This window comes from Podarcis cretensis (genome assembly GCF_951804945.1).
Source record: "Podarcis cretensis genome assembly, chromosome: 2".
Classification (NCBI taxonomy): domain Eukaryota; kingdom Metazoa; phylum Chordata; class Lepidosauria; order Squamata; family Lacertidae; genus Podarcis; species Podarcis cretensis.
The window spans coordinates 68955372-68983202 of record NC_137171.1 but is presented as its reverse complement, the minus strand read 5'-3'; the positions used below and the strand labels follow the sequence as shown (position 1 = coordinate 68983202).

The window sequence follows — 27831 nt, the reverse complement described above, 5'->3', positions numbered from 1 at the left end:
CTGCAGGCTGCCTTTCAGAGCTCTGTGGGCTCTAGCTGCAACACACAGCTCATCGTTTAACACTTGCAGTGTCCTCAAGGCAGGCAGATACCATCCCCATTAACACTGACAAAATGACAACCTTGGCTCAACAAAAATGTCTGCAGTCCTTTAAGTTAGCTCAACTTTTGTGTCTGCCTTCCCATCACTGCTGCAGTTACCTCATGTGGCTACTGCAAGAGACATATCCCTCACTGGCACAGTCACAAACACTCCTCCAGAGTGAGCCAAGGCAAGCCTAAGATGCTGTGCGGAAGGCAGTATCGAGCCCCAATTGCTGCTGCAACATGACCCAAGGGAATTTCGCTACTAAAGCTGTGTGCGCACAGGTTAGGTCAGGCCATCATCTGGGCCAGTAAGACACTTGACAGTCAGAGGTGTTAGCACAGGCACACTAGAGGCAGAGTTTATTACACTACGCAGGCTAACAACCCTGGAGAAGAACCCCTGTGGTTAAGAATGTCAACCAGCTCCTTATAAAACAAAAAAATAAACCAAAACCCACTGTTACCCCCGTTCTCCTTTGGTCATTACAAAGCAAAAGAAATATTTAAGAGATTTATACAGAGTGAGAAGCTGGAAGGAAAGAAAAGACCCTCTGCCCGTCCCTCCCCTACCTGGGCAGAAGACAACCTGGCCCACAGGTACGGTGTCCTTTAGCTGTCACAAGCAGCAAAACGTCGGGTGTTCTAATGTCAGAATGTTGGGGTATATTATTTCCAATAAAAGCAATATTTACCGAGAGCTGCCGTTTCTCCCCCTCTCTCGGGAGGGCAAACCATGGCCCCTCCCATCGGCCCTCTGGATGTAAAAGGGGTTGCGTGTGCGTGAGTGTGCAGTTTCTCCCGCCAGTGCAGACATACGGCGTGGCTGGCCGAGGCCACAGAGTCTCTGATCCCTCATGTGTACGCAGCAGTCTTTTAAAAAAAATATTGTATTATAGTAGGAATTTCTCTTTCCATCTCTGTATTTTGGGGAAATGTCAATCGTCCGTGAGGTCCTGCACAAAGAGAACTTCCGTGTGGCTGAGTCCAGCTTCTTGCAGCGTGGGTGGGTTGGGCCACTCCTCTGTCGGAAGGCAGGGCAGGACACGGCGAGGGAAGTTGGCCTCAATCTGGAACTTCTCCGGGCTCTCTTTCAAAGAGAATAGGAAGTCATGGATCACCTGAGGAGGTAGTAGGCAGTTATTCACCAAATGACCAAATGCCTTGCAACGGAGAGCAGAAAGCAGATCCTCACACTGCAACACTCTTCTGTGTTTAGGGAAAGAATACCCAGTAAGATGGCCATTTTTTCATCTTAGATGAAGGCCTCCATGCAATCACAACATACCTAATTTATATAAAATGTTACTTGAGCAATAAGTTTCCTCATATATCCACTGTTACTGCAGAACTTTTCATGGAACACTCATGCTGAAGGAAATTTGGAGGAGATGGAACAGTGTGGGATAAGGTGCTGGAGCCTACAGGGGGAATGGGGAACTCGAACTATCTCCACCCTCTTTCCTCCAGCAGGAGCCTCCATTGGATCCCAGTGTCTTGCATGAATTGAAGGAGTCCTTATATTCATGGAAGGGACACTCGGGGTTCAACCCACTCCTTCCTAAGAGCCTGCATGATGCAACAGAGAGACATCCTAGTCTCCATGTGGGAGATCCAGGTTAGAGTCCCTAATAAGTTATAAAGCAAAGTGAGTAGCCCAGGGTTTATTTCTTTAAGGGTAGATCATTGGTTAGGTTAAGATAAGAGGCTTTGCAAAAATGGGAAGGATATTACTGCATTGCCCAGCTCCACCATTCCTTCAGTTCTGCATACTGGGTCTCCCCTTTATCTGTATGAATCGCCAGCTGCTAAAGCAGATTCAGAGCTCAATTTCTGCTTCTCAGATAATTCTCAGCCACAAAATTTTGCCCCATCCTTACTGCTAAAGACTGTGTAAAATGGAATCGCCTCTCCACCCTGGAGTCATTGGGCATTTTGAAGACGATCTTGACACTTTCTGGGTCATCAGGATGCGGCTCTGGTGGAAGGCATTCAGATTTCCGTTCCTTCTCCTCCTGCAGAGTCTTCAGGGATAAAATGGAAATGTGAAGAAATGGCAGCAGCTCCCAACAGTGTGACAAAATACAAATAAAGATGTAGCCACTAGATCAGCAGAGCAACAGTCAATGGAACTAAGCATATCAATAGTTACTGTCGCCTCATCTCAAATGGGCCTCAAATTTAGATTGCCAAGTCATATTCCAATATGCAGAATTCTGGCAAGAGCCTTTATAAGGTTTGCATGAATGTGTGGAGTGTTCATCAGTAGGAATAACCCAGCCAGTTACTGCATTCATTTGGAGTCAAAACGTTCACTCAAGAAATCACTCACTGGAACTCTTGCTAAGTGATGCTCTCTGTTGGCACTAACTAGGCTATACCCAAAGCTTTATCAGTCTTCCAGAGAATGTGTAGTATGTACACTTGTTTCTGGTGCCTTGGTCCAAAGGAAGGGAATTGTGAAGAACTGCATCCTGGGATGATGGAAAGTCGATTATGAAAATACGAATTTAGGGCATCCTCCCACCCAATGGTGCCTGTAATGAGCTTCAACTGATAATTCTACACAAAGTTTATTCCTATTAAAACATTTGTTTCTCCACGTATTCTAAAATAATTATCTTTCAAATAGAATAATATGTGTTAACTTCTAGAAACTTCTAGAAGAGGAAGACTTACTTGAAATCTCATACTCTAATGCAGGCACACAAAAAAGTGATCTGAATTATAACCATCAAGAGAATGGAAACTAGTAAATGGATCTGGCAACTAAACATTGTTGCTTTATTCTGCAAGTAACTGTGCTACTTTTAAATAAATACAGTGGTACTTCTAGTTACAAACTTAATTCGTTCCGAAGGTCCATTCTTAACCTGAAACTGTTCTTAACTAGAGGCGTGCTTTCGCTAATGGGGCCTCTTGCTGCCGCAGTGCCACTGGCACACGATTTCCGTTCTCATCCTGGAGCAAAGTTCTCAACTCAAGGTAACTCTTCCAGGTTAGCGGAGTTTGTAACCTGCAGCATTTGTAACTCGAGGTACCACTGTATAAATAAACTGTATTAATGGGGCAGGGGGAGAGAGAAACATTATGTGTGACATGATCTGAATTCTCTAAAATAAACTACTGTTCACTGATCAGAATTTTAATGGATTAATTTACAGGATCTGAATCCTGGCTCATACTGTACTATGAAATGCAGACTAACCGACTAGGAGTGGTCTTCCACAAACTAGTAACTGCTCCCATTTCCAAAGTGCCAGTACTAAATTTGCAGTAATATAAGGCCGTCTACAAGAGCCAGTCATTCCCACCTGCATTCATAGCTGAGGCATCTATTCTTATTATGAAAATTGCACCTGAGACCTGTGATTCACTGCTATTGACACATTCAATTCTCACCCGCCGCCGTCTCTCCTCTGCTAGCTTCTGCTGCTGCACCTCCTCCTCCTTCCTCTTCTTCTTTTCCCGCTCTTCCTTTTTCTTGCGGTCTTTCTCCTGATCAGCCCGTAATGAAGCCAGGTATGCCTCATCTTGTTGTTGTCTAAGGACCTGAGTTTGGTTTCTCTCTTCTCTAAGATAAAAGGGGAAATGTATTAGTGCCAACCTGACAAGAACTGCTACAACGCCTGAAGAAATTTCAAATTTTTACTAGGAGAAAGATGTATTTCTAACTAGGAGGGTTGTCCCAGTGGTTCTGCATTACGACTAGGCATAGCAGCATTTTCTTATTTGCATGTGGGAACAGCAGCTGCTGCTGCTCCTTTTCCTTCTTGATACTAAGTAGTAGCAGCAGCTTCTACCAGTTTCTTGCTTGCCCTCTCCCTCTGTTCCATTTGCTGGCTCAGTGGAGTAAGTAGGTGGGCAGCAGCAAAGAGCAGCAAGCGCCTCCACTTGTGGACCTCTACTGGGCCCTTGCCCATGCTGACCTATGATGCTTGAATCTTAAGGTGCTTTGAGACGCAAGCAAGAATCTGGAAAAAATACCCCACGGCTAGTATCTCTAAGAAGACAGCCTTCTCTCCCTGTGAACAGCATCAGCAGTCCACTTCTTCTTAGTGACAAAGCAACCTGGTGTGCCAACTAGAGTTAAGAACTAGAGGCAATCTCTTCCCATCCAACACTAAGACACTATTGTTGAAAGCCCGCAAACTCTCTCAATCTGTTATATCCTACATTAGCAATCTGCCAGCAACATATATGAACACGAGTCATATAATTAAACAGATAGCTGCAGTTTACGGGATATATATTTTTCTTGTCTTTTACTCTATGCTCAGATAATTAAGTCAGGTTGAGCAGTTGGTAGTTTTCCCACAGAAAAGGTAATCACAGATTTAATGAAGCACTGTAAGGTGGAGAGTGGAGATGGCATCTCTTGTTTTTGACCTAGTACCTTTCCAGGCGCTCAGATACCAAGTATGTCTGGTTGGCATCCATGATGAATGTCAGCTGGTTAATGAGGTCATCAGGTTGGATGAGTCCTTCTAACCTACCAACTACGGTCATTCTACGATCTTTCAGCATGATCATTGCCAGGAATGGGTAGGTGTTCTCACGCAAAGCCTGTGACACTAAGACAAATGCATACAATATGGTCAGCATTTGCAATCTTAGCATATAGGGCATTTACAAAGAGATGAAGCTGCATTAAACTCCATCATACAATTTATCTAGCCCACTATTGTCTACTCTGGAAGTGACATTCTATGGTTTTGTGAATTGTCTTTCTAAGCCCTGCTATCATAGATCTTTGTGTATCCAGGCATCAGGGATTCAACTTGGGACCTTCCAGAGGGAAGTCATGTGCTCTGCCACTGAGCTGTAGTCCTCTCCCTAATGCAACATGAAGACTATTCCAACTTTCAGCTTCTACAGTTCTTCTGCACTTTTAAGAGAAAGTGGCCTTCAGTTCTTGACATTTGGGGTTCTAGTCCAACAGCAAATTCACACTGGAGATCTGGTATCAAAGGCATATACACAGCCTTCCTAGAAAACCCATGTTTTTAATGATCAGCAGCATCAGACAAAAGGAAACCTTTTCAAAATTCAGGAAGGAGGCACTAGAGAAAATATTAGAGAAAGCGATCATAATTCAGGGCAGCCTTCAGAACCTTAAGGCAATGGTCTCAATAGTTCTGACTTTAGTAAATGAAAACGCATTCACAAGCAGGGAGGAGGGAGTCATCTCAAACAGACATTGGGGAAATCAGACTGAATAATTAGAATTCAACAGTTTTCTGCCCATGAACCTCCACACACCATGGCATGTTACCTGTCCAGTTTCTCATTAAACTAAGACACAAAGTTAATGTAACAGTGGCAGGGGACCTCCAGCTTACAGACCCAATTGGGGATAGTAGGGGTCCTAATTTGGCACATGAGGCCATTTTCTTCAAGGCATGCCCACCTGCCCCATACCTGATTACATATATACGGCACCGGGAAGCAGATGGGTGCAAAGGAAGAATCCTGAGGCTTAAAATGCATTTCTGGTTGCTTGGCATGTGGAGCTTGTATCTGCACCTTTTAAATTTGATGCCAAATGCAAGCCCCATGGTTTCAGTCACTTGCCTCAGTTAACACTATGCACTAAAGCATTCTGCTGTTGTTTCTGAGCACTCAGCAAAGGCAACTCCAAGGGTAGTATGCTGGAGTAATCCAAACTCCCTATGACTAAATCCTGTGTGTGAAGTAGCCAGATCAGCTTTCTCCAAAACAAGCATAGCTGCAACATCAGGCTAATCCATTTAAGCATTCCTGGCCACAACTGCCACCTGAGCATCCAGCACCACACCCCATGCCACAAATCCAATTCTTCAATGGGAGTGCCTCAGACGGGCTGTATTTCTATTCCATAATCAACACTCATTTCCTAATAAGCAACAGCACTTCCATCTTTTCTAACGCAAAGGCTCCTCTTCCACTCTCTGTACAGACACTGAAGATGTTGAGTGTCTAGGAATGCAACTTTGGGGGCAGATCCCACAATGTGGCCCTGCTCCTGTTTCAACATGTGAGTGACATGCAACTCACATGTGAGCACTTTAGAGTTGGGTGGCTCCAGCATATCAATGACTGGCACCCGCAAATCCCTCCTAGCTGTTTCATGTAATGGTTTGTTTCCCATATAGTAAAAGGGGGGAGAATAAAATACAAAACAGACACAACAGCTTATTTTGACAGCCTGATCCTAAACACATTTGCTTGACTATATCCCACCAGTTCAAAAGCACTTCTTTATATAAGATTACAGTTCAAGGCTGCAATCCAATGCATACTTACTCTAGAGGAAGCACCACTGATTAGAGTGGGCCGTAACTCTAAGTAAACATGCTTAGGACTGGGCTGCAAGTGTTTATAAAATGTTACATTAAGGCAGAGTTGTAATCAAAACACGTACCTCTATATCCTTCTGGTTTATTTGTGGAACAAGCCCAGAAAAGCATCCTTGTATTTATGAGGGCGATCACTTCAGGTGCACAAAGGGTGTTGCTGTTTGGAAAGGATAAAAGATTAACTCACGTGAAACCACACCCAGAACTCACACCACCATTTATAATAAAAAAAATATGAAGTAACCTACCGACAGAATTCATCAGTGTCTTGATGGTCATCACCATGAAGGTAAACAAGGAGGAAGCGTAGCTCCCTCTTTGCATCATTCAGTGCCTTGAGAGAAGAAACATAAGGATGTTTTAAAGAGATGAAATCTGGACAATTTGACACTGTGCTCAAGTGAAAAAAGTAGTGTCAGGTCATCAGATCATAGCATGTACACAAAGACTATAACAGTGCTAATTTTTTTGCCAAATCATGCACAGCAAACCTTCCTCACTGGATAAGGAGCACTGTGGCTGTGCTAGACCAAGTAGTGAGTCTTTGATATGGTCTTCACCCAAGGCAGACTGTTCTATTATTAGCACTACTAGAACCACGCATTGAAAAACTGAAGTTACTGTATTAGCAGAGTGATTCTTTTTCCAATACATTGTAACATAGGCAACAGTTAACAAAACATAACTTCCAATTAAATATCTCAGGTTACTATTTTATATTACCTACAATATATGTCTACAACATTTTGCCTCAAGGGATAACTCAAGATTATTCTTCCAAGAATCTCCACTTCGAGACAGGACAACACCACGTAACTCTTTGACATCTCTTGTACCAACCTGACTGTATGTTCCCTGGTAGAAAACAGGATGTATTCTTCCAAATTTTTCTTCAAACATATGAATAAATGAAACAATATCACCAACAGGGTCAGTGACCCGACTGCGAGGATCAGGGCGTATGAAACGCAAAGCAAACCTAGGAAAGAGTATAAAATTGAAATATCAGCTACTGGTTATTCTAGCACCTTCAGAATATGAGTGGGATGATTTCAGTTTTACATTTGTTTATTTATGTTTCTATCACCCGTATTTACAACACAAAAACCCATATTAAAGATTTCTTAACAAAAATCAACCATGCCACAATTGTTGTGATATTCCAAGTAAACACCTTTGTTTAGAATCATTGTTAGACCATACCAAGATTTCCAGAGCCCAGCAAGTTTGCAAGATTTCCAGTGCTAACTTGTCTTTATTTTATATTGCTAAACTTTGTTTTGCAATCATCTAATGACTAGAAACAAATAAATGACTTAATCAATGCCTGAGAACTACAAAGTGGGCCTTCAGAAACTGGCCACTAATCTACAAGTAAACCAGTATCTAGTCTCCTGCCCACATCTGCCATAGAATATTACCTTAACTAAGGAGTAGTGGCAAACTTCAGAATAAAGCAATAAACTCAACATGCAAACTCAATAAACTCAATAGGCAAACATAAACAGGTGTGCACTTACCTAAATATATCGAGTAATGTGTAATATGTAAATCGGAATGGAAGCATTATCAAATAGTAACCCCAACCTAACAAGCCCTGAAATGACAAAGAGAAAGTTAGGTCCTTATCACGGCATTCCTTTGAAGTACAGTGGTACCTTGGTTTACGAACAGCTCTGTTTATGAACTATTCGGTTTATGAACTCCACAAAACCAGAAGTAGTGTTCCGGTTTGCGAACTTTAGCTTGGTCTATGAACAAAAGCCGAACGGTGGAAGGGCACCGGCGGCAGGAGGCCTCATTAGGGAAAGCATGCCTTGATTTAAGAATGGATTTCAGGAACGGATTAAATTTGTAAACCGAGGTAACACTGTACCAGCTTAAATTTATTTTATCTTGAAGCAGCTATGTTAATGAAATATTTTAGCACACGTTTGGAAACTGATGTCTTGCTATTTAACCTCAGAGATACAATTCCTAGATGTTGGTTCTCATCAGCAACAAGTGTTTTTCTATTCCTTTCCCCCACCCCTCACCCCAGCTTGAGGCATATTGAAATAAATACCAAATGTTTGGCTTTTAAGTATCATTTTCCTTTGCTGTTCTGCTTTTTGTTTTTACAAAAGGACAACAAAAGTAACCACACAGCCTCTTATAGAAAAGAAGTCCCCATTCAAGGTAACATCTGTGCTCTCCATTACCAAGAAAACCTGCAGGTCATACCTCGGGTTAAAGATGCTTCAGGTTGAGCGTTTTCAGGTTGCGTCCTGCGCTGACCCGGAAGTAACGGAATGGGTTACTTCTGGGTTTTGCCGCTCGTGCATGCGCAGACGCTCAAAATGACGTCACGCTCATGCGCAGAAGCGGCGAATCGCAACCCGCAGATGTGCAGATGCAGGTTGTGTTCTGCTCTGGATGTGAACAAGGCTCTGGAACGGATCCCGTTTGCATCCAGAGGTACCACTGTAGGTGCTTTATTGTTTCATAGAACTGACCACAGAGAACAAATGCTTCCCTAGTTAAGCTAATCTCAGTTATAGAACTTGCCCTTGGTTGTGGCCTTGAAACAACATAGCTGTAGATCCTGTGGTCAGCAGTGTTGACCTGTAGCGGTCTAGAAGGTGGTGGATTGAAGACACTTGGGACACCCTCTTGCTCATTCAATCGGTCCTGAACAGCTGCCTATGGAGGGAGTAACAAGGACTGGTTAGCATATTTTACCTATCGCACAGAAAATTCTTTTAGAAAGTATATAGACAAAAAATAAAAGGATGACTAAGATATCTAATACTGTAGTCAGGAATACAGCTTTGCTGAGCTCTTTGCATCATCCCCTGGTCATAAGAATTCCACAGAGCAAAAAATAAAAATACGGATTTATTCAAATTAGGGAAAATGCTAATTTTATATAATCAATATCAGTAGAGGCTGCAGAATTTGATTTGTGTGTGTGCAGAATCTGGATCCCCATTGTTCATCCAAAGTCTTTGTATGCCCTCTGCAAGGGTGGTGCAGAGGATGGTAACAAAAGAAGGGGTCTTTTCAGGGGTGGCTCTGACTTTGGCCTGACTTCAGAGGCTCATAGTACTGGACCAGAGGCTTCCATTAGTTGAATGGGGAAGGAACTTTTGTATATCCACCTTCCCCAACCACCCACACCCCTGCTCCAGAGGGATAGTGGGAAGTGCCACAGAAGCATATTGGATCAAAGAGCCTTTTGTCAGAGGAGAAAAAGCACTGGATACCATCTACTGTTGGTAAGCAACAAGTGCAACAAGCAAGCAAGCCCCAAGTGAGACAGTACCTCTATGTTCCAGTTGTGTTGTTCCAGTGTATGACGGCACTGGTCCATGGACTCTATGCCAGTCAGGTCCTGGGGGCAAGAAATGGGGTGGAAGAACTTAAGTCAAAACAATAAACAATACAATCCTCGAATCAAATTTTATTTTGTTTCTCATTTAAGCCGCTTCCATTCGGAAATCAGAATCAACAAGGCATTTGTAAACAAACTGCCTCACAAAAGGAGCAAACATCAAACTTTGTGAGTCTTGAGATTCTCTTTCCACAAGACAATTGGTCACACTAGAACCTGAGAAACCAAGATTCAAATTCCAACTCGGCCACAAAGCTCACTGGGTGACCCTGAGCTAGTCACTGCCTCTCAGCATAAACAACCTCACCGGGTTGTTGCGGGGATTAAATAACGGAGGGGAGAGCCATGTAGGCCACCTCAAACTCATTGGAGATAAAGGTGGGATATAAGTGCAATCCATCAATAGAATAAAATTATTCTGATTTCTCCTTCACCTCTCTGAGCTCTCTTATTTCTAAAGAACAGTCCTACTAGAGTTACAGCACTGTGATTAAACACTTTACTGCTTTTCATTAGCACTTCTTTTTCCAGTTTATTTTGAGCTTTTAATTTATTAGCATTCTCTGTCCAAATTGTGATTCATCTCCAATCTGCTCTTTGCAGACGTGAGTTCCTACATTTATCATCAGAATAACAGTAGGTATGCTTTCAACCAAGGATATATTGCCACTATATGTAATGCCACACTGCACTAACAGAATGCATTCAGGCACACAGAAATAATTCAACAGAAGCCCTCAGGCTGTAGCATTCCACTCAGCTAGCTAGGCTGGTATTCCTGGTCTTGTTTCATCTTTGCTCAACCTTCAATTGTGCTGGACATGTGAGGTAACAAGCTTTGCTCTGCAAAGCAGTGAATTATTGTCCAATTAGTTCTTCAGAGATAATTTCTTATAACATTCCTAGTTAGCAGCATAATACTTAAGGTAAAGGTAAAGGTAAAGGTACCCCTGCCCGTACGGGCCAGTCTTGACAGACTCTGGGGTTGTGCGCCCATCTCACTTAAGAGGCCGGGGGCCAGCGCTGTCCGGAGACACTTCCGGGTCACGTGGCCAGCGTGACATCGCTGCTCTGGTTTACCTTCCCGCCGGTAAGTGGTCCCTATTTATCTACTTGCACCCGGAGGTGCTTTCGAACTGCTAGGTTGGCAGGCGCTGGGACCGAGCAGCGGGAGCGCACCCTGCCGCAGGGATTCGAACCGCCGACCTTTCGATCGGCAAGCCCTAGGCGCTGAGGCTTTAACCCACAGCGCCACCTGCGTCCCACAGCATAATACTTAGAAGAGCGTAATTCTTCCTCTCACAACACTGACAGAGCAAGTCTCACAAATAAGCTTCGGAACAGGATTTACAATGCTCATTCCCTAAAAATTCAACTAATTTAAATGCCTTTCTGAAACATATTCCTGAATGGGCATGTGCACTTACTGCTTCTTCACATTGCTAAACTGACAGTTGACCTTTTCAGTGTGCTTAAAATGGTACTGCTTACCAATCTACAAAGTTCAAAAGCTCATTTGCACTCTGATACAGCTAGAACTGCTGCAATATGCAGTAAAATTGGATGCCAGAATTTTCTCTGTTCAAAAGTATGTAAAGGACTGTAGCAGCTTTATGTGACAAAACAAACTCTACACAACAGTGTTTTCATACAGGTCTCAATAGGGGGGTTGGGCATTTCAAACTATACACAATTTAGCAAGAATCCCTCTTTAAAACCCTCTTTTCTTCCTATAGGTGTAACATAATGCAGTTGTCGTGTCTTGTAAGCTTTCTTCCTCAGAGCCACCATTACAACAGATGGGGACAACAGCCTACATGTTTCCATGTCTACTGGATTGCCATGCAAGTGTCAAACCTGGTATATCTTCTGCCAAATTTGGCATTCTGAGAATCTCAGCTTTTGTACTAATGTGTCTGTGTGTATAACATTTTTCACAGTTATCTGTAACTACTTTACTTAAGGTCAGAATGAAAAACAGGCACAAAACTAACTGCTAATGCTGTTCTCTTCAGTGTTTTTTTTAAAATACTATTTTTATTAGTTTTAAATTACAGTCCAATAATAGCCTCATTATAACAATATCAATTTATAATACAATTATTAATACCAATCATGCAAATACAGAATTATATAATTTATTTAAAGTGGCCCCCCTGCATACTAGATTTGATGATTTTCTTTAATTCTGCGTTCTAAAGTCTAACTAGTTTCAATTACATTCCGGTAATAATAATAATAATAATAATAATAATAATAATAATAATAATAATCCCTTATACAACAACTGCAATATTAGTAACTTCTATTCGTATTGACACATTAAATGATTTATAAAGCTTCAAGTGAGGAACTCAAACTATATCCTTGTTCTTCCCGTGTGTAGCAATTATTCTGTCTGTAGCATTTCTTCTTGTCCTTGTAAGATGTTATGTCTCCCCCCCACCCCACTTGTTGCTGTAATGCATCATGCCTAGGGTAGAGCTGATATGCCATTGTTGTTCCAGAAATTTCTCCATCGCTCTGTCCCATGCTTTATTGTTTTGCACTGAGAACTTTAACAACAGCTGCAAAAGTTGCTCTGTCCCAGTAAATAAACTGTTTTCACCATTTTTCTTCTCAGCCCGGGAAGAAGAGAGGTCTGACAAACTGCAGATGACTCAACATGGAACCTTATCAGCTCACAAACTCCTTTCATCCTTTCTTCCAGCAGAAAATATATGGCCAGTTATCCTTCCAATTAAATTAAATTCCAAGTCCTCTTAGCGTTATTCAGTTCACTTCGTAGTTAATAACGGATGGGGAAGAGTCAGCTCTAAGTTTCCATCGTAAACTTGTTGCAAAATAGAGCTTCCCTCCCTTTTTCCTTTTTTTTTACACACAGTTCCATTTGATGTTATATACCATATTTATAATCCAATTTCTTCCATCATCACTTGCACAAATATAATTTGAACCAACATTCAGGGGAAGGTTGCTGAATCGTAACTGTAGAGAAGAAAACTTTAAATAAAGAAACTGTAGGTTCCCCACCCACCGTCTTTTGCATCAGATGAAGTCTTATCTCAAATTCAAACCTTAAAGTCCTTGCAGTTGGTTTGTTCTGCAGTTTGTGATCTCATCTCTTCTAGCATGCACCTGTATTTTAGACCAATTAAGCTCTAATTAACAGAACCTCTGCTTCTTAATGGCAGCATTGGAGGGTTTTCAGCAGACAAAGTGCTTTTGCACCTCCCACATTCCATGCCAGAGTGAGAGCCAGGTACCCAGACAAATTCTGGGGGGAATTTGCAAGGATGATTTACCCTCAATCATCCTTGTTTTTCCTTTGCCTATGATCTCCCATTGTCATGGGGGCTGCCTCTATTAAGGCAGAGTGGAACCAGAAGCCCTCTTCAGTGTTATAACCATGGAACTGCACAACATTTATGAAGCACTGGAACATTTCCCACACTACTGTTTGTAAAGATGCAATCCGAAACAATTCTGTATCAGCTAACTCCTGCAAATATATTCCATGGCTTAAAGATGGCTATAAGATCAGATCACTAAATCTGATGGGTGCATTCTCATCTGAGATTCCAGTCATCAATTTCGCCTATCCACCGGTGACTTGAAGGGCCTCTTGCATACATACAGCAGGACCCCCTTCACAGAAGCCATGGAAAATAACTGGCATATCACCAGCTATTTTCAAAGGACAGAGAAAAAGGCATTTTAATTGCCTGAAATAATGCTTTTTGTTCATTTTAGCTTTGCAGTAAATGAAAATGTTTAACATCGCAGTAGAATATGCCCCTTCTGGTCAACTGTACCATTCATTCCGATGGGTTTTTCTGGTTAAATGTCCAACAAGTGATTTTACTAATAAAGATGATGAATAAATAAATACCTTTGTATGTATATTTCTAACACAAGAGTATTTACTGCTTTGAGGTGCAATTCAGAAGGTGCTTAGACAGACACACTGAGCCAAGCAGAAAGGAGAGTGGACCCACAATAGACAAAAAGCAGCTAGTGGCACTGAACTACCTGATCCAACGTGGTTCAGTGCAAAGCGAAGGTCAGTCAAGTTATTTTAGCATTAGAGACAGAAAATCCCACAAGTCCGTCTTCCCCTACCTTCCCCATATGCCATGGACCCAAACCTGACCAGGCTTGCAACTGGTATTTAGTAAAAACTTACACATGCTAAATGCATTCATACATTTAACATCACGTCTGGTTTTGCTCTATGTCATACAAGTGAAACATTTCCAAGAAGCCTGTAACTAGCTCTGCTGTTAACTCCCAAACTATTGCCAAATTCCAGAGAATTATGTTTCCAAGGTGAGGAGCACCTGACTCTAACAGAACAAAAGCCTTTGCCAGGCTAAGAATTTGTTCTTGTACAAGTGCAGCAATCAAAGACTGAACATGATATAGATGACAGATACAATTTGGTAAAGTTTCTCAGTTAATTTAAGGAAGTTGTTTTTCTGGATACCAGCTGCAGGTTCACTTTAAGTTACAGGTGGGATATACAATGGTATTATCAATAAAGTTCCAAGTTTTAATTCTCAGTTATTAGTAAGAGCACTTATTACCATGGGCACCAAATCCTTTAATTTTGTGGTGAACCTACAGACCATACATACATGGCTAGCTGTCAGCCAGTCCAATCAACACCTCCATAGGTAGGAGGCAATCCAGTGCTGGACAGTCTCTTGACTGACGGATACCTTTGAAGGTACAGATCAGACTAGCCAACAGCTGACCCAGTCTGTACTTTCACTTTGAAAGGCACAGATGTGGGCCTCATTCTCTCCACCCACATCGTGGGACACCGGACTTGACAGAAAATGTTGTCAGCCCTTTAATTCAAATAAAATTCAAGAAAAAATAAACCTCTCAGCGTTCTCCCCAAATTTCTACTTTAATAGTAGCTAATTAAGTATTGTTTTACATATTTTTCAAGTCACCATCCAACACTTGTTTGGTTCATAGCTGGCCACTTCCATTCTAAACAATGAGGGAAATACACAGAGACAAGAATAGCATCTACATAGGATGTACAAAGAAAATAAAATTCCATTTATCTGGAACACTGTACCTATGCATGAAACTGAGCCTTATAACAGTGATATGCAGACTCTGTAATACAGGGTGCAGAATCTTCTCAGCCCAAGGGCCACACTCCCTCAGGGGCAGCTTTCCAGAGGTTGCATGACAGTGATGGGCAGGGCCCAGAACAAACGTCTGCAGGGCAGCAGATGTGAATCTGATTTCACAAGTAAAAAACCTGAAGTTTCTACACACCTCCATCTGGGCAACCAAGAGACATTCTTAGGACACATTCTAGCCAGACAAAAGCACTTGAGGAGGGAGCAGAGCCAGTGTGGAGTAGGGCCTAGGCAGGCCTAGAAATCAGATAGGCCACATTTATCTCCTGGGCTCAAGGTTTACCACGCCTGTTGTGTTGTAAAATATTTTTGAAGGAAGGTCTGGAAATACATTACTTTAGACTAAATGCATATATGGTCACTCTCTTCTCCCCATTATAGCCAATTTATGTTTCTAAAAGAAGTCTTAACAAAACCATATATTTTCGAAATTCCCATCATTTCAAATGTATGTAGATAGTTTCAATATACACCAGATCAGCAGTACAGTCACCTGCTCAGCATTTGTTCTAGGTGAGCAGCTGAACAACAAACTGCACCTACTTGCCTATTATAAATTTCCTATTATAATGTCATAGTATCATTTTTTTTCTGGGCCGAGTGAGTGTTAATATAATAGCACTATTTTCAGTTCTCCGTCCATCTCTTTATTTCAGACAAGCAAGAACAGAGCCACAAGAGCCACTGGCCCAGTACTATATCCCTCCACCCCAAACTGCCTCACTTTTTTTGCTCAAAAAAGTGAAGTACAGTGGTGTCTGCCTCACATCAATGGTGAGGTAAAGATAAGGTGAGGTAAAGGACACCTTTAAGGGGTGATATGATAGCCATGTTCAAATATATAAAAGGATGTCACATAGAGGAGGGAGAAAGGTTGTTTTCTGCTGCTCCAGAGAAGCGGACACGGAGCAATGGTTCCAAACTACAAGAAAGAAGATTCCACCTAAACATTAGGAAGAACTTCCTGACAGTAAGAGCTGTTCGACAGTGGAATTTGCTGCCAAGGAGCGTGGTGGAGTCTCCTTCTTTGGAGGTCTTTAAGCAGAGGCTTGGGGACGCAGGTGGCGCTGTGGGTTAAAGCCTCAGCGCCTAGGGCTTGCCGATCAAAAGGTCGGCGGTTCGAATCCCTGCGGCAGGGTGCGCTCCCGCTGCTCGGTCCCAGCGCCTGCCAACCTAGCAGTTCGAAAGCACCTCCGGGTGCAAGTAGATAAATAGGGACCGCTTACCAGCGGGAAGGTAAACGGCGTTTCCGTGTGCGGCTCTGGCTCGCCAGAGCAGCGATGTCACGCTGGCCACGTGACCCGGAAGTGTCTCCGGACAGGGCTGGCCCCTGGCCTCTTAAGTGAGATAGGCGCACAACCCCAGAGTCTGTCAAGACTGGCCCGTACGGACAGGGGTACCTTTACCTTTTAAGCAGAGGCTTGACAACCATATGTCAGGAGTGCTGTGATGGTGTTTCCTGCTTGGCAGGCGGTTGGACTCGATGGCCCTTGTGGTCTCTTCCAACTCTATGATTCTATGACACCTGGACCATTAAGTCCAGTCAAAGGCAACTATGGCTCCAAGTGCCGCCACCTACCAATTGGCATTTCAAAATGCAACAAACACACACTGCAAAGTATGTGGCATTTATCAAATGCCCGAATATGGCTTAAACTGAATAATCTCTTCAAAGTAGTACAACTAAGGTAATTTAGCAGCTTTAGAAGCAAAGAGAAAAGAAGGATTGGAAACTTAGAAGAATGAGGGGTGTTTGAAGAGTACTGCTGTGTATGGGATAGGTACTTTAGACTTGCAGTTAGTACATTTAAGAAATAGTGAACATTACATTTTGATTTAATTGTTAATATATTGTGATTATTCAAAACAATAAAGGGAGTGCTTTCACCCCAATGTGCTCTCCCAAAAGGCAAAGACAAAAAAACCAACCCTCCTCCAGAAGACAAGAATTGACTAAGACCCCTGACAAAGAAATGTCAAATATAGGTACAACAAGAGAAAATTGGACCTTTGGGGGAAGGGGAGACAGAGTAGTTGCTGTTCTTCCTCAGCCCCATCTCCATCCAGCTCCCCTACAACAGTGTGTGGATTTTTTATGAAATGCTCAACTCACCGTCAATAATTCTTACTGGAACCTCCCACTTCTGTCAGCAGTGAGAGAAAGTTGCAACCATGCTAAAAATGTCAGAGCAGTACTAGCATTCTCCACTACAGTCATGTATGGAAGGTTATAATGTTAATAGAAACTGAAAGGTGCGGGAGGCAGTCTTGCCCATGACTTAAAAAGAGCAAAATGCCAATCAAAGCATTCAACCCTGGCTAAACAGAAGGCCACTTGTGTGAAGAAATACCACAGTTTAAGTTAGAAGCCATCATGGGAATGAATCCCCAACATAGTAGTAGTAGTAATAATAATAATAATAATAATAATAGTAGTAGTAGTAGTAGTAGTAATTTATTATTTGTACCCCGCCCATCTGGCTGGGTTTCCCAGCCACTCTGGGCAGCTTCCAACAAAGATGAAAAATACTTTTAGGAAATGCTTTCTACTTTTAGGAAAGTCCAAAATATACTCTCTCAATTGTTTATGCCAAGTGGTGCAAGACAGTTTAAGGCTCTCTATGGAATACTAAAGTGCAGGAAGAGGGAGGAAACAATCTCTTTTGAAAACAATTACAAAGAATTGCAAATGTTGCTCCGTGTTCTAAAGACAGGGCAGAATCTTATGCACTCATACTTGGCAGTGGAGACTACTGGACTTGGTGGAATTTACTTCCAAGAAAATATGCTCGACTGGGCGCTATAGGAGCTTGTAATTGGGATTCTCCTCGCCTCTTAGAGCAACCTTTAAAAATAAAAAAGCGGGGGGGGGGAGCTCCTTTTTAATAATCAGTTTAGCAACCGGGATGTCCCTCCCCCATACAGGTGTACTGACTCATTTCCTGTTTGTTGCTCTTAACCATCACAACGCATAATATCTGCGGGTGATTATTTATTTAAATGGTACGCTGCGGAAGAGCACAAAACAGCGAAGCAAGCTTAACTGCTCGCAGGCCGACCCCACGGACTATACGTTGCTGGTTCCCACCCCGCGGCCATACCCGCGTTGCACGGGGGTGGGAGGCAGGTCCAGGCGGCGGCCTCCCTAGGCTGGCAGCCATCAGGCCACCGATGGTTAGGCCGAGGCCGCTTCCGCCGAGCGCCCCCTCCGCCGCCCCCCACCCAGCAGAAACCTCAGGCCGGCCAGCCTGCTCTCCTCCGCCCCCCAACCCCCGGCGCCGCCCGCTCCACTTGGCCGCCCGGCGCGCCGGGAACCCACGCGAGGGCGGAGAGGGGGCCCAGCCTCCCGCCCAGGCGGCCGGCCTGGCTCAGCCCGCCGCGCCCCCCTCCGCCGGCCGCGCCCACGTCCAGCACCTGGAACTGGAGCAGCTTCTCGGTCTGTTCCGCCGACAGCTCCCGCTCCTCCGGAGCCGCCATTTTGCTGCTGCCTCTGACCTGCAGTTGCGTCACTCCGCGGAAGTGACGTGACAATTCGAAACTTCCGACCGCGTTCCGCGCGCGCCGCCGTCGCAAACAATAAAATAAACAGAGGGGTCTAGAGTAGCTAGTGGAAGCTCACAGGGATTGGGGGAGGGGAGTTATAATGCAGAATTTTCCGCTCCTTCTTGGTGCTGCGTGGTTCGTTGGCTTTTTTTGTTGTTGTTTCCTCTGAGAGGAAACTAGTAACAAAAGTTAATAGTTGCCAAACTTTGGAGAAATCTAACTTTCAGCAGCCTTCTCACCCAGCAATAAAGGCAACAGCGAGGACAGGAACTTATTCTCTTTACAATTTCGTCTGAAATGTGTGTGTGTGTTAGTTTCAAAGTATTTTAGAAGTATGCTCCCCGTTACCCTTCTGCGGCTTGGAGGGATGTGGTTGGGGAACAGCAGCTGGCAACACTCTTGCATTTTAGCACGCTGCTGGTACCGCAGTTTATAAAAGTGGGGCTACGAGGCTGGTTTGAAGCAGCAGCAGCAGCAAAAGGTCAATCTTCTTAAATTCCTCCCTCCCAGCCCAAATCATGCAATGTACGCACGAGCCTTGTGCGATACCGACACCTTACGCTTGGGCTTTAGAATCTTTACGCTAAAGGGGACGGGGAGAGTATTTAAATCACGTGCCAGGTGGAACACAGACACAAAAAAGGATTTCGGACTAAACTCGGAAGCTGGTTGTGCGCGCAAGCCAATTTCTACGAGTCTGTGATCACATCCATGTGTCACATTTGCACGCGCTCACATCTGGCTTCCGGTTTAATTTGGAATCTCCATTTTACACCCTGGATGCAGAAGAGCCACGTGGTTGTTTGCCAGTGAACGAAACGCAAGGGGTGTTTGCATTTAGTGCGGTGACAGCGCATTGCATCCGTATCAGATACGTTTTGCAAGGGAAATCATGCAGCACTGCCTGCTTTTAGCGGAACAGCGTGTTGATTTTGAATAATGTAGGCATGGAAGCAGATTTAAAGTTGAGCCAGAACCCATCCCTACAATCTGCAAGGAGGCTTACAATAATATAACAATTTGCATCCACAATAATGCAGCAATGCAGAGTAAAACAGAGATAAAATGGCACTAAAAAAAATTAAAGCAACTTACAAAAGGATAGAAATGCCATTATGGCATTAAGTCAGTGCTACTAAGAATAAAGTTGCTAGGAGAACTTCCCAAAGGAAGGAGTTTCCAAGCTAGGTGCCACAATAGAAAACACCTTATCTTGGATAGCTATTCACTTAGAAGCTATGTCGGGAAAGGGGAACATGTGGGTCTCCTGGTGTGGCTGGACTCACATGAACTTAAGGTATTATGGACAAAGGCCAAAGTCTCAAGGATGGGAGTTGTAGTCCTGCAACACCTGAAGAGCCACAGGTTCTTCATCTTTGAATGATTCAGATTGTACAAACTGCCAGACTTGGGTGCATGCAGTGGAGCTTCGCCTAACCTGTCTCCTTAGCCCCCCACTCCACCCTCAACATTAGCTCTGGAGGGTTGGAATGCCCTCTGGAACAGATTTTTGAAGTGGAGGGGGGGGGAGAGAAGAGGTAATGAAAGTTCTATTGTGCCTGGGGAACCCCACCGGTGCAGCACTGAGGGTGTATGAGCTGCTGTAGGGGGAGAAGATGAAGGGAAAATCCTGTTGTATGAGTGGAAGTCTTTTTCCACTGACACAGTGCCACTATTGGATACAGCACTATGCCTATGGTGCGCACACACACTCATCCATTTCTGCCACTCAGAATGAAAAGACTCACCTTTCAATGATTTGCCTTAGTTCCAAGTTCCTTAAACAAACTTGGACCTAAGTCTTTGCTATTGCAAGCATATGTTGTGATATGAGCAATATCATACCCTCCAACATTTCTCCAATGAAAATAGGGACGTCCCATCCCATAATAATAATTTTACTATTTATACCCTACACATCTTACTGGGTTGCCCCAGCCACTCTGGGCGACTTCCAACATATATAAAAAACATAATTAAACATTAAAAAACCCTTCCCTATACAGAATAGCCTTCAGATGGCTCAGGGGTTGGATAACTCCATACCCTCCAACATTTTCTCCAATGAAAATAGGGACGTCCTAAGGAGAAGCGGGACATTCCAGGATTAAATCAGAAACTGGGATGGCTTCTGTAAATCGGGGGCAGCCCTGGAGTGCCTGCAATATTTTACCTGTCTGTTTGGGGTAGCTTCTAAAGTTCTGGTTATGAAAGGTGAGCTCAGGAGTTTGAACTGTAGCCCCACCTCCCCGGGCAGAATTTCAAATGCCCTTTATTTGCAAGCGTTTATTGCTTCTTTGTGGGAATATTAAAGTTTGGCCAAGGGGCACAGATGGCTGCACCACTATATATCTGCATTATTCCTCCTCTCCCTGGACTCAGTGGCACATGTGGGTGAGTTGGCACCAGATTATCAGATGCCTCTTGCAGCCCACTGGCTCCCTTGCCTAGACCACCTGGCCCCCCTTGCTGTCAGTTTCTGAGAGAGTGAAAGCTTTGTGTTCTGTTGATGTTGAATTCAGCAGAAAGGGGAAAGCAGGCAGAAGCTGAACAGCAGCAGCAAACAGAACAACAACAAACTGAACAGAGAAAAGAGAGAGGAGAGAGAGAAGAGGTCATGCAGAGGAAAAAAGTTAGAAGGAAATACTAAATTTAAAATGTGACAAAGTACTTAACATGCATTGCATTTCATGTTTGTATTGCTTGCATTGCCTAAAAAATGATAGGGTTTTTGTAATAACTAAGATTTATGAACGTTGTACTGAATATATAATTTTTACAACCTTGATTGGGGCTGGCTCGTATTTTCTTTTTCTTCCAAATCACCATTTTCATATGATTAATGTAGCAGTGTGGTTCTCCTGAGTTAAAAAGAAATGTAAAAGTCAGATTAAGAAATCTTAAAGCTATGCACTCCTGGTCTATTAAGGTCAAATGACTTGTGATGTTAAATGCATCTTTGCAAGTAATGTGCACATTTTTTAAAAAGCAGTGGTGTGGGGTAGGGTGATAATGACCTGAATCACAGCAGATACCCATTCCTCCCCTGCCTTATTATTGACAAAACATGCTCCTCTGAAGCTACTATTTGAATTGGGAAGAAAGCTTCCATTGGCATCAGTACCCTTTATTTACCTGAAGCCAGACAGTCATCTTGATAAGCAAGTCAAGGTGATCTTGGAGTGGCTCATAAAATCATAGATCTGTAGAGCTGGAAGGGATCCTGGGAGTCATCTAGTGTAACCCCCTGCGATGCGAGAATCTAAACTAAATCATAGTTACTTCTGTTGTGACTGCCAACATTTGGCAGAGGAAAAATAAATAAGTTAATTCACCTATATTAGTGATAGGGGAATCAGAGGTTCATAGTGGGCAAACCAATTGAAAGTCATTTCCATGAAGCCTGGTGGCCAACTAATTTTGGAAATTGTAACTTCTATTTTCTTATAGCTTAGGAAGTATCCTTTCACATTCTAGTATTTTTAATTTAGATCATTATTATCATCTTTATCATCATGATGATGCAGTGATTTTTATGGTTTGTGAACTAATGAAAATTTGTCCAGATGTTGATTGCTTACATTTAAAGCACATCCCTCCCCCCCAAAAAAAAAGAATCATGGGAACTATAGTTTATTTTCACAGAGCTACAGTTCTCAGCACCTTAACAAACTACAGTTCCCTTGATTCTTGGGGTAGGGGAATTTTCTTTAAATGTATTATGTGTATATAACACATAACATATGGTACGTTGGCATCAAAGGGTGCCGTTCACCAGCTGTCCAGCACGTGAATTGATAATTACATGACTGACTGCATTTTTTGAAAAAAAACCAAGCTAATCTTTAGTGGTAATTAATTACTTAGAGAGTTCCTTGAAAGATGGCAGCAGATGAGGCCTGGTGATATTCCAGAGGCCCTGTTATAAACAAAATCCTACAATATATTGCCACCGATAATATTTATGTGTCACAAAATAGGCCACCACTAGAGGTCAGTAACATACAACTGTCATTTAATCTTGCCTGTAGCCAGCTATGCCTTTCAGAGCCATGATGTGGAATGCATACAAAGGCTTGTGAAAGCATATCGTTACTGAGCACCAGTGCCTGAGTTGCAATCCAACACTGCAGAGAAATAACACCATGCATGTGGGATTCTTATAGATGCAATTGTGGAGGGTTTCACTAACTAAGCATAAGGAAATCAATATATGTCCTGCACATCACAATTTATGTACACTGATAAGCTGATCTATATAATTCCAACATTTGCTTACAAAAATAATAAACAAGCTCAGAAAAAGGCCTTTTCAGTTCCCTACTTTGCAGAAAACATGACATTACATGCTAACACGCCAGGTGATTTGTGGAGAGGGATGGCAGGCAAATATCTGAGTTTTTCTGCCACTAAACTCTTGATGATAAGCAGCAGTGAAGTTCACTGGGCTGGGATGTCAATGAGGCATCTAATCATAAGCCTGCATTTTTATTAAAGCTTATATGTTTAATCAGGGCCTGTATCTTAAAAGACCAGTCTTAGAAGACCAGTTGCCTAAAAACCTTGACAAGATATTTTTACTCCTAGACAAGGGGCCCCCCTGATTTATAGCAGAAAACAATTCTCAAAGTCGTAAAAAGGGAATTACAGGCTGACAGCCAAGGTTACACTGACCCTACAAATTAAGGGTGGATAAATAGTAAAATGAGCCATATCTTCTTCCTAAGGTTAAAGAAGGTCAAGAGCAGTGAAAAAGCATCTAGCTGGTAGAAACAGAACATTTTCTGGGAAGACTTTTCAAAAGCTGTTTGTTTCTTAAACTAAGATCCTTTTAAGATTTCTTTTCCTTTTAAAAGGTTATTTATGTATTAAATATATTAGTTTAAATATAATTATGCAAAGGATTTAAGAAATGCTAGATTCTTATTTCATATAGTTGTAAGAGTTGTAACTATCCTGAAATTAAGTCAGGCACCAGCCCCCCCTTGCCAGACAGAAGACGCCAATCGAGCGCTCCTAATATATGGTTGTCAGGCCTTTTGTTTAGAAACCTTCAAATGAAGGAGATCTCAATGTTGATGTGAACTAAATCTTTGACATATGCATAAGATAAAAATTCAAGATTAATTATCTGTTTTGGAAGGCAATAGGGCAAGGAGGGCAAGAGGTGAGCTGGTAATTAAGATTCCTTGTTGAGACACATGTAAGATATATTACTACTTATTTGTCATTTATAGATAGAAGAATATATAGCTTTTTGATTTCCATAAAAGGGCAAGAAGGAAATGGGTGTATCTTTTGTGATTGGCTCTAGCAAACAGCCAATAGGAATTTCAACCAGGCTGATTGGACAGAGGCAGCCACAGGAGGAGCAAGGGGGCTGGATTAAGGAAATATAAGTGCTGGCCAGAATGGCAAGAGGCCAGGCCAGAGCTTGGTAACCATATACCACTGTGCCTCATATTTATTTGTCTGACAAATAAATTACTATTTTAATTTCTCTATTGCTGCGTTGAATATTTCATTCCAGCTAAGCGTTAACCACAGGCAGGGTGCTACATTTTATGGTGCCTCTGTGACTCGGATAAGTGGTCTGCTGGAACGCAGCCCCTTCGCCCTACTGGGCAGGGTACAAGAGAGAGGACCTCTAAACTGCTTACCCAGCGCGCACTGGGAAATTTTTTCCAGGGGAACGCAGAAGACTCGTCTGTCTGATACCCTGCTCACTGGCGGCGACGGACCGGGGGGAACCAGCCAAGGGTAAGTGCACAAAGGGGTTTTGGCCCTCCAATTAATTGGGAGGAAGAGAAGTCTTGATCAAACTTCTGCGTCTCAGTAAGGGGGAACTGAGTACGCTAGGTGGCTGGGTACATCAGATGGTGATCTGGTGTAGGGAAAGGTTGGGAGGTAGAGTGTGGTGAAGTATCCAGCGCATTGTATGTGTGAGAAAGTACAGAGCAATTTGTAGCTGACCTGAGTGTGGAGTGAGTAGTACTCCGGTTCCTAGTAAGGCGACTTCACTAGGCGAGAAACCTCACAAAGCGCATGTGTGTGTGACTGAGTGGATACTTCACAGGGCCATACAATGGGAATTGGGGGTTCAAAGGGGGGAAATACACCTCTTGAATGTATGTTAAATAATTTTAAGAAAGCCTTCTCAGGGGCATATGGAGTCAAAATGACGCCAGAGCGCTTGAGAACGTTATGTGAATTAGAATGGCCGAAATACAATACTGGATGGCCATCTCAGGGAACCTTTGATATAAATTTAGTAAGCAAACTTTGGTCTGATATCACCAAAGAAACTGGAGGGTGCCCAGAACAATTTTCATATATAGATTCTTGGCTGAGCACATTAAATAAAAATCCTCCATGGATAAGGGAATGCAAAGTCAAACGATGCAAATTATTGGCTGTAAAAGCCGAAGCTAGGAAAGGAATCTTGCCAAATAAACTCAAACCCATTTTTGAGGGACCAGAGGAAGAGGTGCTTCCACCTCCACCCTATGCTCCACATCGAAGGGAGCCTAATCCAAACACTTCACCAGTTGTAACCCCAAGGCAAGAAACTGGAATGAATAATGGGGGTGGAGTCACAGAGCTTGATTCCTTGATAGATTATGATAAATATCTTCAGGAGGCATTGGAGTCCTATAATAAAGCCCAAGCAGAAGTGGTTATTCCACCTGTGACTCCTAATAGACCTCCATCTACAGTCTCCTTTAGTGGAACAACTGATTGCCTACCCCAAACCCCTGTACATCCAAGTCCTAGAGAAATATTACAGAAGTTACAGGGAGACCTTGATCGGTCAGCAAGCAATACAGCCAGGCGTATAAAGCTGCTAAAAGAACGCCTTGGGACAAATACTATCCCCTATGATTTGAGGCCCCTAGAGCAAAGTGAAGAAAAAGGTCACGTAGTAGCCCCTCTTAGAAGAGTATTTGATGCACTTGAGGAGCCTGTGCTGGTTAACGGGCAACCCGGACCACGGCCACCTCGAACTTCGACCCTGCAATATATTCCATTCACGACTACGGATCTGATGAATTGGAAAACACACACCCCATCTTTCGCAGAAAAACCTCAGGCTATGATGGACTTGGTGACTTCAATAGTAAATACTCATAGTCCTACTTGGACAGATTGTCGCCAGCTCCTAAATACTCTTTTCACCACTGAGGAAAGGAGAGACATAATTGAAAAGGCACAGATATATTTGCGTGAGCAGGCCAGAGTGGGAAATATTTTTAATATTGATCGTCATCTTCAGGACAACTTTCCCTTGGAAGATCCTAATTGGGATCCAAACAATGCAATTCACCTGGCCAGACTTACCACCTACCGCCAGACACTTGTGCAAGGTATCCGCAGGGCATGCCAGAAGCCCACTAATATGTCTAAAGTCTCAGAAGTAGAACAGAAACCAAATGAGAGTCCGGGAGACTTTTTAGAGAGGCTGCAGGAAGCCTATCGTATATGGACTCCTTTTGACCCTGAAGCCCCTGAAAACAGCAGAATGATTACTGCTACATTTGTGGCCCAGTGCGCTTCTGACATTCGTAAGAAAATTCAGAAATCAGAAGGATGGGAAGGGATGCTGATGAGCCAAATTATGGCCATTGCACGCCGAGTTTATCGGAATAGGGATGAGGCTGAGAAACAAGAGAAGAAGAAGTGGCAGAAGGAAAAGATGGTAATGCTAGCCACAGCAGTGAAGCAAGATTACCGCCCCTTAAATGGAGGGAGAGGACGGGGAAAGAATCCACCACTGGGAAGGAATCAATGTGCAAATTGCAAGAAGGAGGGTCACTGGAAGCGGGAGTGTCCTGAACCCTTGAGGTTGGAAGAAGTACGCCCAGGTCCAGGCCCAGGCCCAGGCTCCGGCCCAAGAAACCAGGGACGGGGACGGGGAATGATCCGAGATGGAAGATATCAGAGACCTGGACAAGGACGGAGTAGAGACAATTTCATTGGACTGGCAGAAGAGGATTTTACCCAAGACTAGGAACGACCGGACTCCATAAAGTTAGGCTTCCAGGAGCCCACGGTCACGATTCAATTAGGGAGCCATTTAATAGACTTTATGATTGATACTGGGGCTGAATACTCAGTACTCCCAGAACTATTGCAGAAAAAGGCATCCAAAAGCGTAGTCATTAAAAGTGCCACTGGACAGTCAGCTAAGAGATCTTTCCTCCAACCTTTAGAATGCCAGATTGGGGGACATCGTTTAACCCATCAGTTTTTGTATATACCTGAGTGTCCAATACCTCTCTTAGGCAGAGATATGCTGTCCAAATTGCAGGCCCAAATCACCTTCACTCCTCGAGGTCCAGAAATGAAACTGCCATCAAAAGCAGCAGGAATAATTACCCTCTCAGTACCTAAGGAACAATCATGGCGCCTAATGTCAGCCTTGCAAGTCCAACCCACATTAGATACAGAATTAAACAAGCTCCTCCGAACTCTACAGGTGCCACCAGGAGTATGGGCCGAAAATAGCCCACCAGGAATGGCTAAGAATATAGCTCCAATTGTAGTAACCCTAAAACCTATGGCTACCCCTGTATCTGTAAAGCAATATCCCTTACCCCGGCGAGCAGCAGAGGGCATCCAGAAACATTTGGACCGCCTATTAAAATATGGTCTGCTTAAGCCCTGCCAATCAGAATGGAACACACCCCTTTTGCCTGTTCGAAAACCTGGGACAGATGAATACAGGCCAGTACAGGACTTGAGGCTCGTAAACCAGGCTATCGAGACCTTGCACCCAAATGTACCAAACCCATATACCTTGCTGAGTTTGATCCCACCAGAAGCAACATTTTTTACTGTATTGGACTTGAAAGATGCATTCTTCTGTTGCTGGCTGGCACCACAGAGCCAACCTATATTTGCCTTCCAGTGGGAAGACCCTTTGACAGGAACAAAAGGCCAGCTAACCTGGACAAGATTGCCCCAGGGATTCAAAAATTCCCCAACTTTATTTGGCACTGCCTTGGCGAAGGATCTAACAAGTTACCCCTCAATACCGGGAGAAAAGGTGGTTCTGCAATATGTGGATGATCTTATACTAGCGGCAAAGGATTTTGATACCTGTAAAGAAGGGACAGAGGAACTGCTCCACTTGCTCTGGGAAGCTGGCTACCGAGTTTCCCAGAAAAAGGCACAGTTATGTTTAGAAAAGGTCAAATATTTGGGCTTTGACATCTCACACCAACAACGAGCATTGAGACCAGAGAGGAAAGAAGCTATTTGCCTTATCAAAGAACCTACCACAAGAAAACAACTTAGAGGATTCCTGGGAACAGCAGGGTTTTGTAGACTAT

General features: G+C 43.2%; 1 protein-coding gene and 1 long non-coding RNA gene across 2 annotated transcripts in view; both read right to left on the bottom strand.

Moving 5' to 3' along the window:
• Positions 1-417: 417 nt before the first annotated feature.
• Positions 418-18514, bottom strand: FAF2 (Fas associated factor family member 2). The gene is made up of 11 exons (XM_079968355.1): positions 18371-18514; positions 9726-9794; positions 8969-9103; positions 7942-8018; positions 7262-7400; positions 6670-6755; positions 6487-6578; positions 4480-4657; positions 3486-3657; positions 1964-2107; positions 418-1204 (listed from the first exon to the last, which is right to left on the bottom strand). The coding sequence occupies exons 1-11, from the start codon at positions 18431-18433 to the stop codon at positions 1022-1024; spliced, it is 1338 nt and encodes a 445-aa protein (XP_079824481.1). The 5' UTR covers positions 18434-18514; the 3' UTR covers positions 418-1021.
• A 2142-nt stretch (positions 18515-20656) lies between these two features.
• The window catches only part of LOC307211607, a 21244-nt gene continuing 14069 nt past the window's right edge, over positions 20657-27831 (bottom strand). Inside the window, exon 4 of the long non-coding RNA XR_013836526.1 lies at positions 20657-21360. This is a non-coding gene — a long non-coding RNA (uncharacterized lncRNA). The remainder of the gene's footprint in view (positions 21361-27831) is intronic.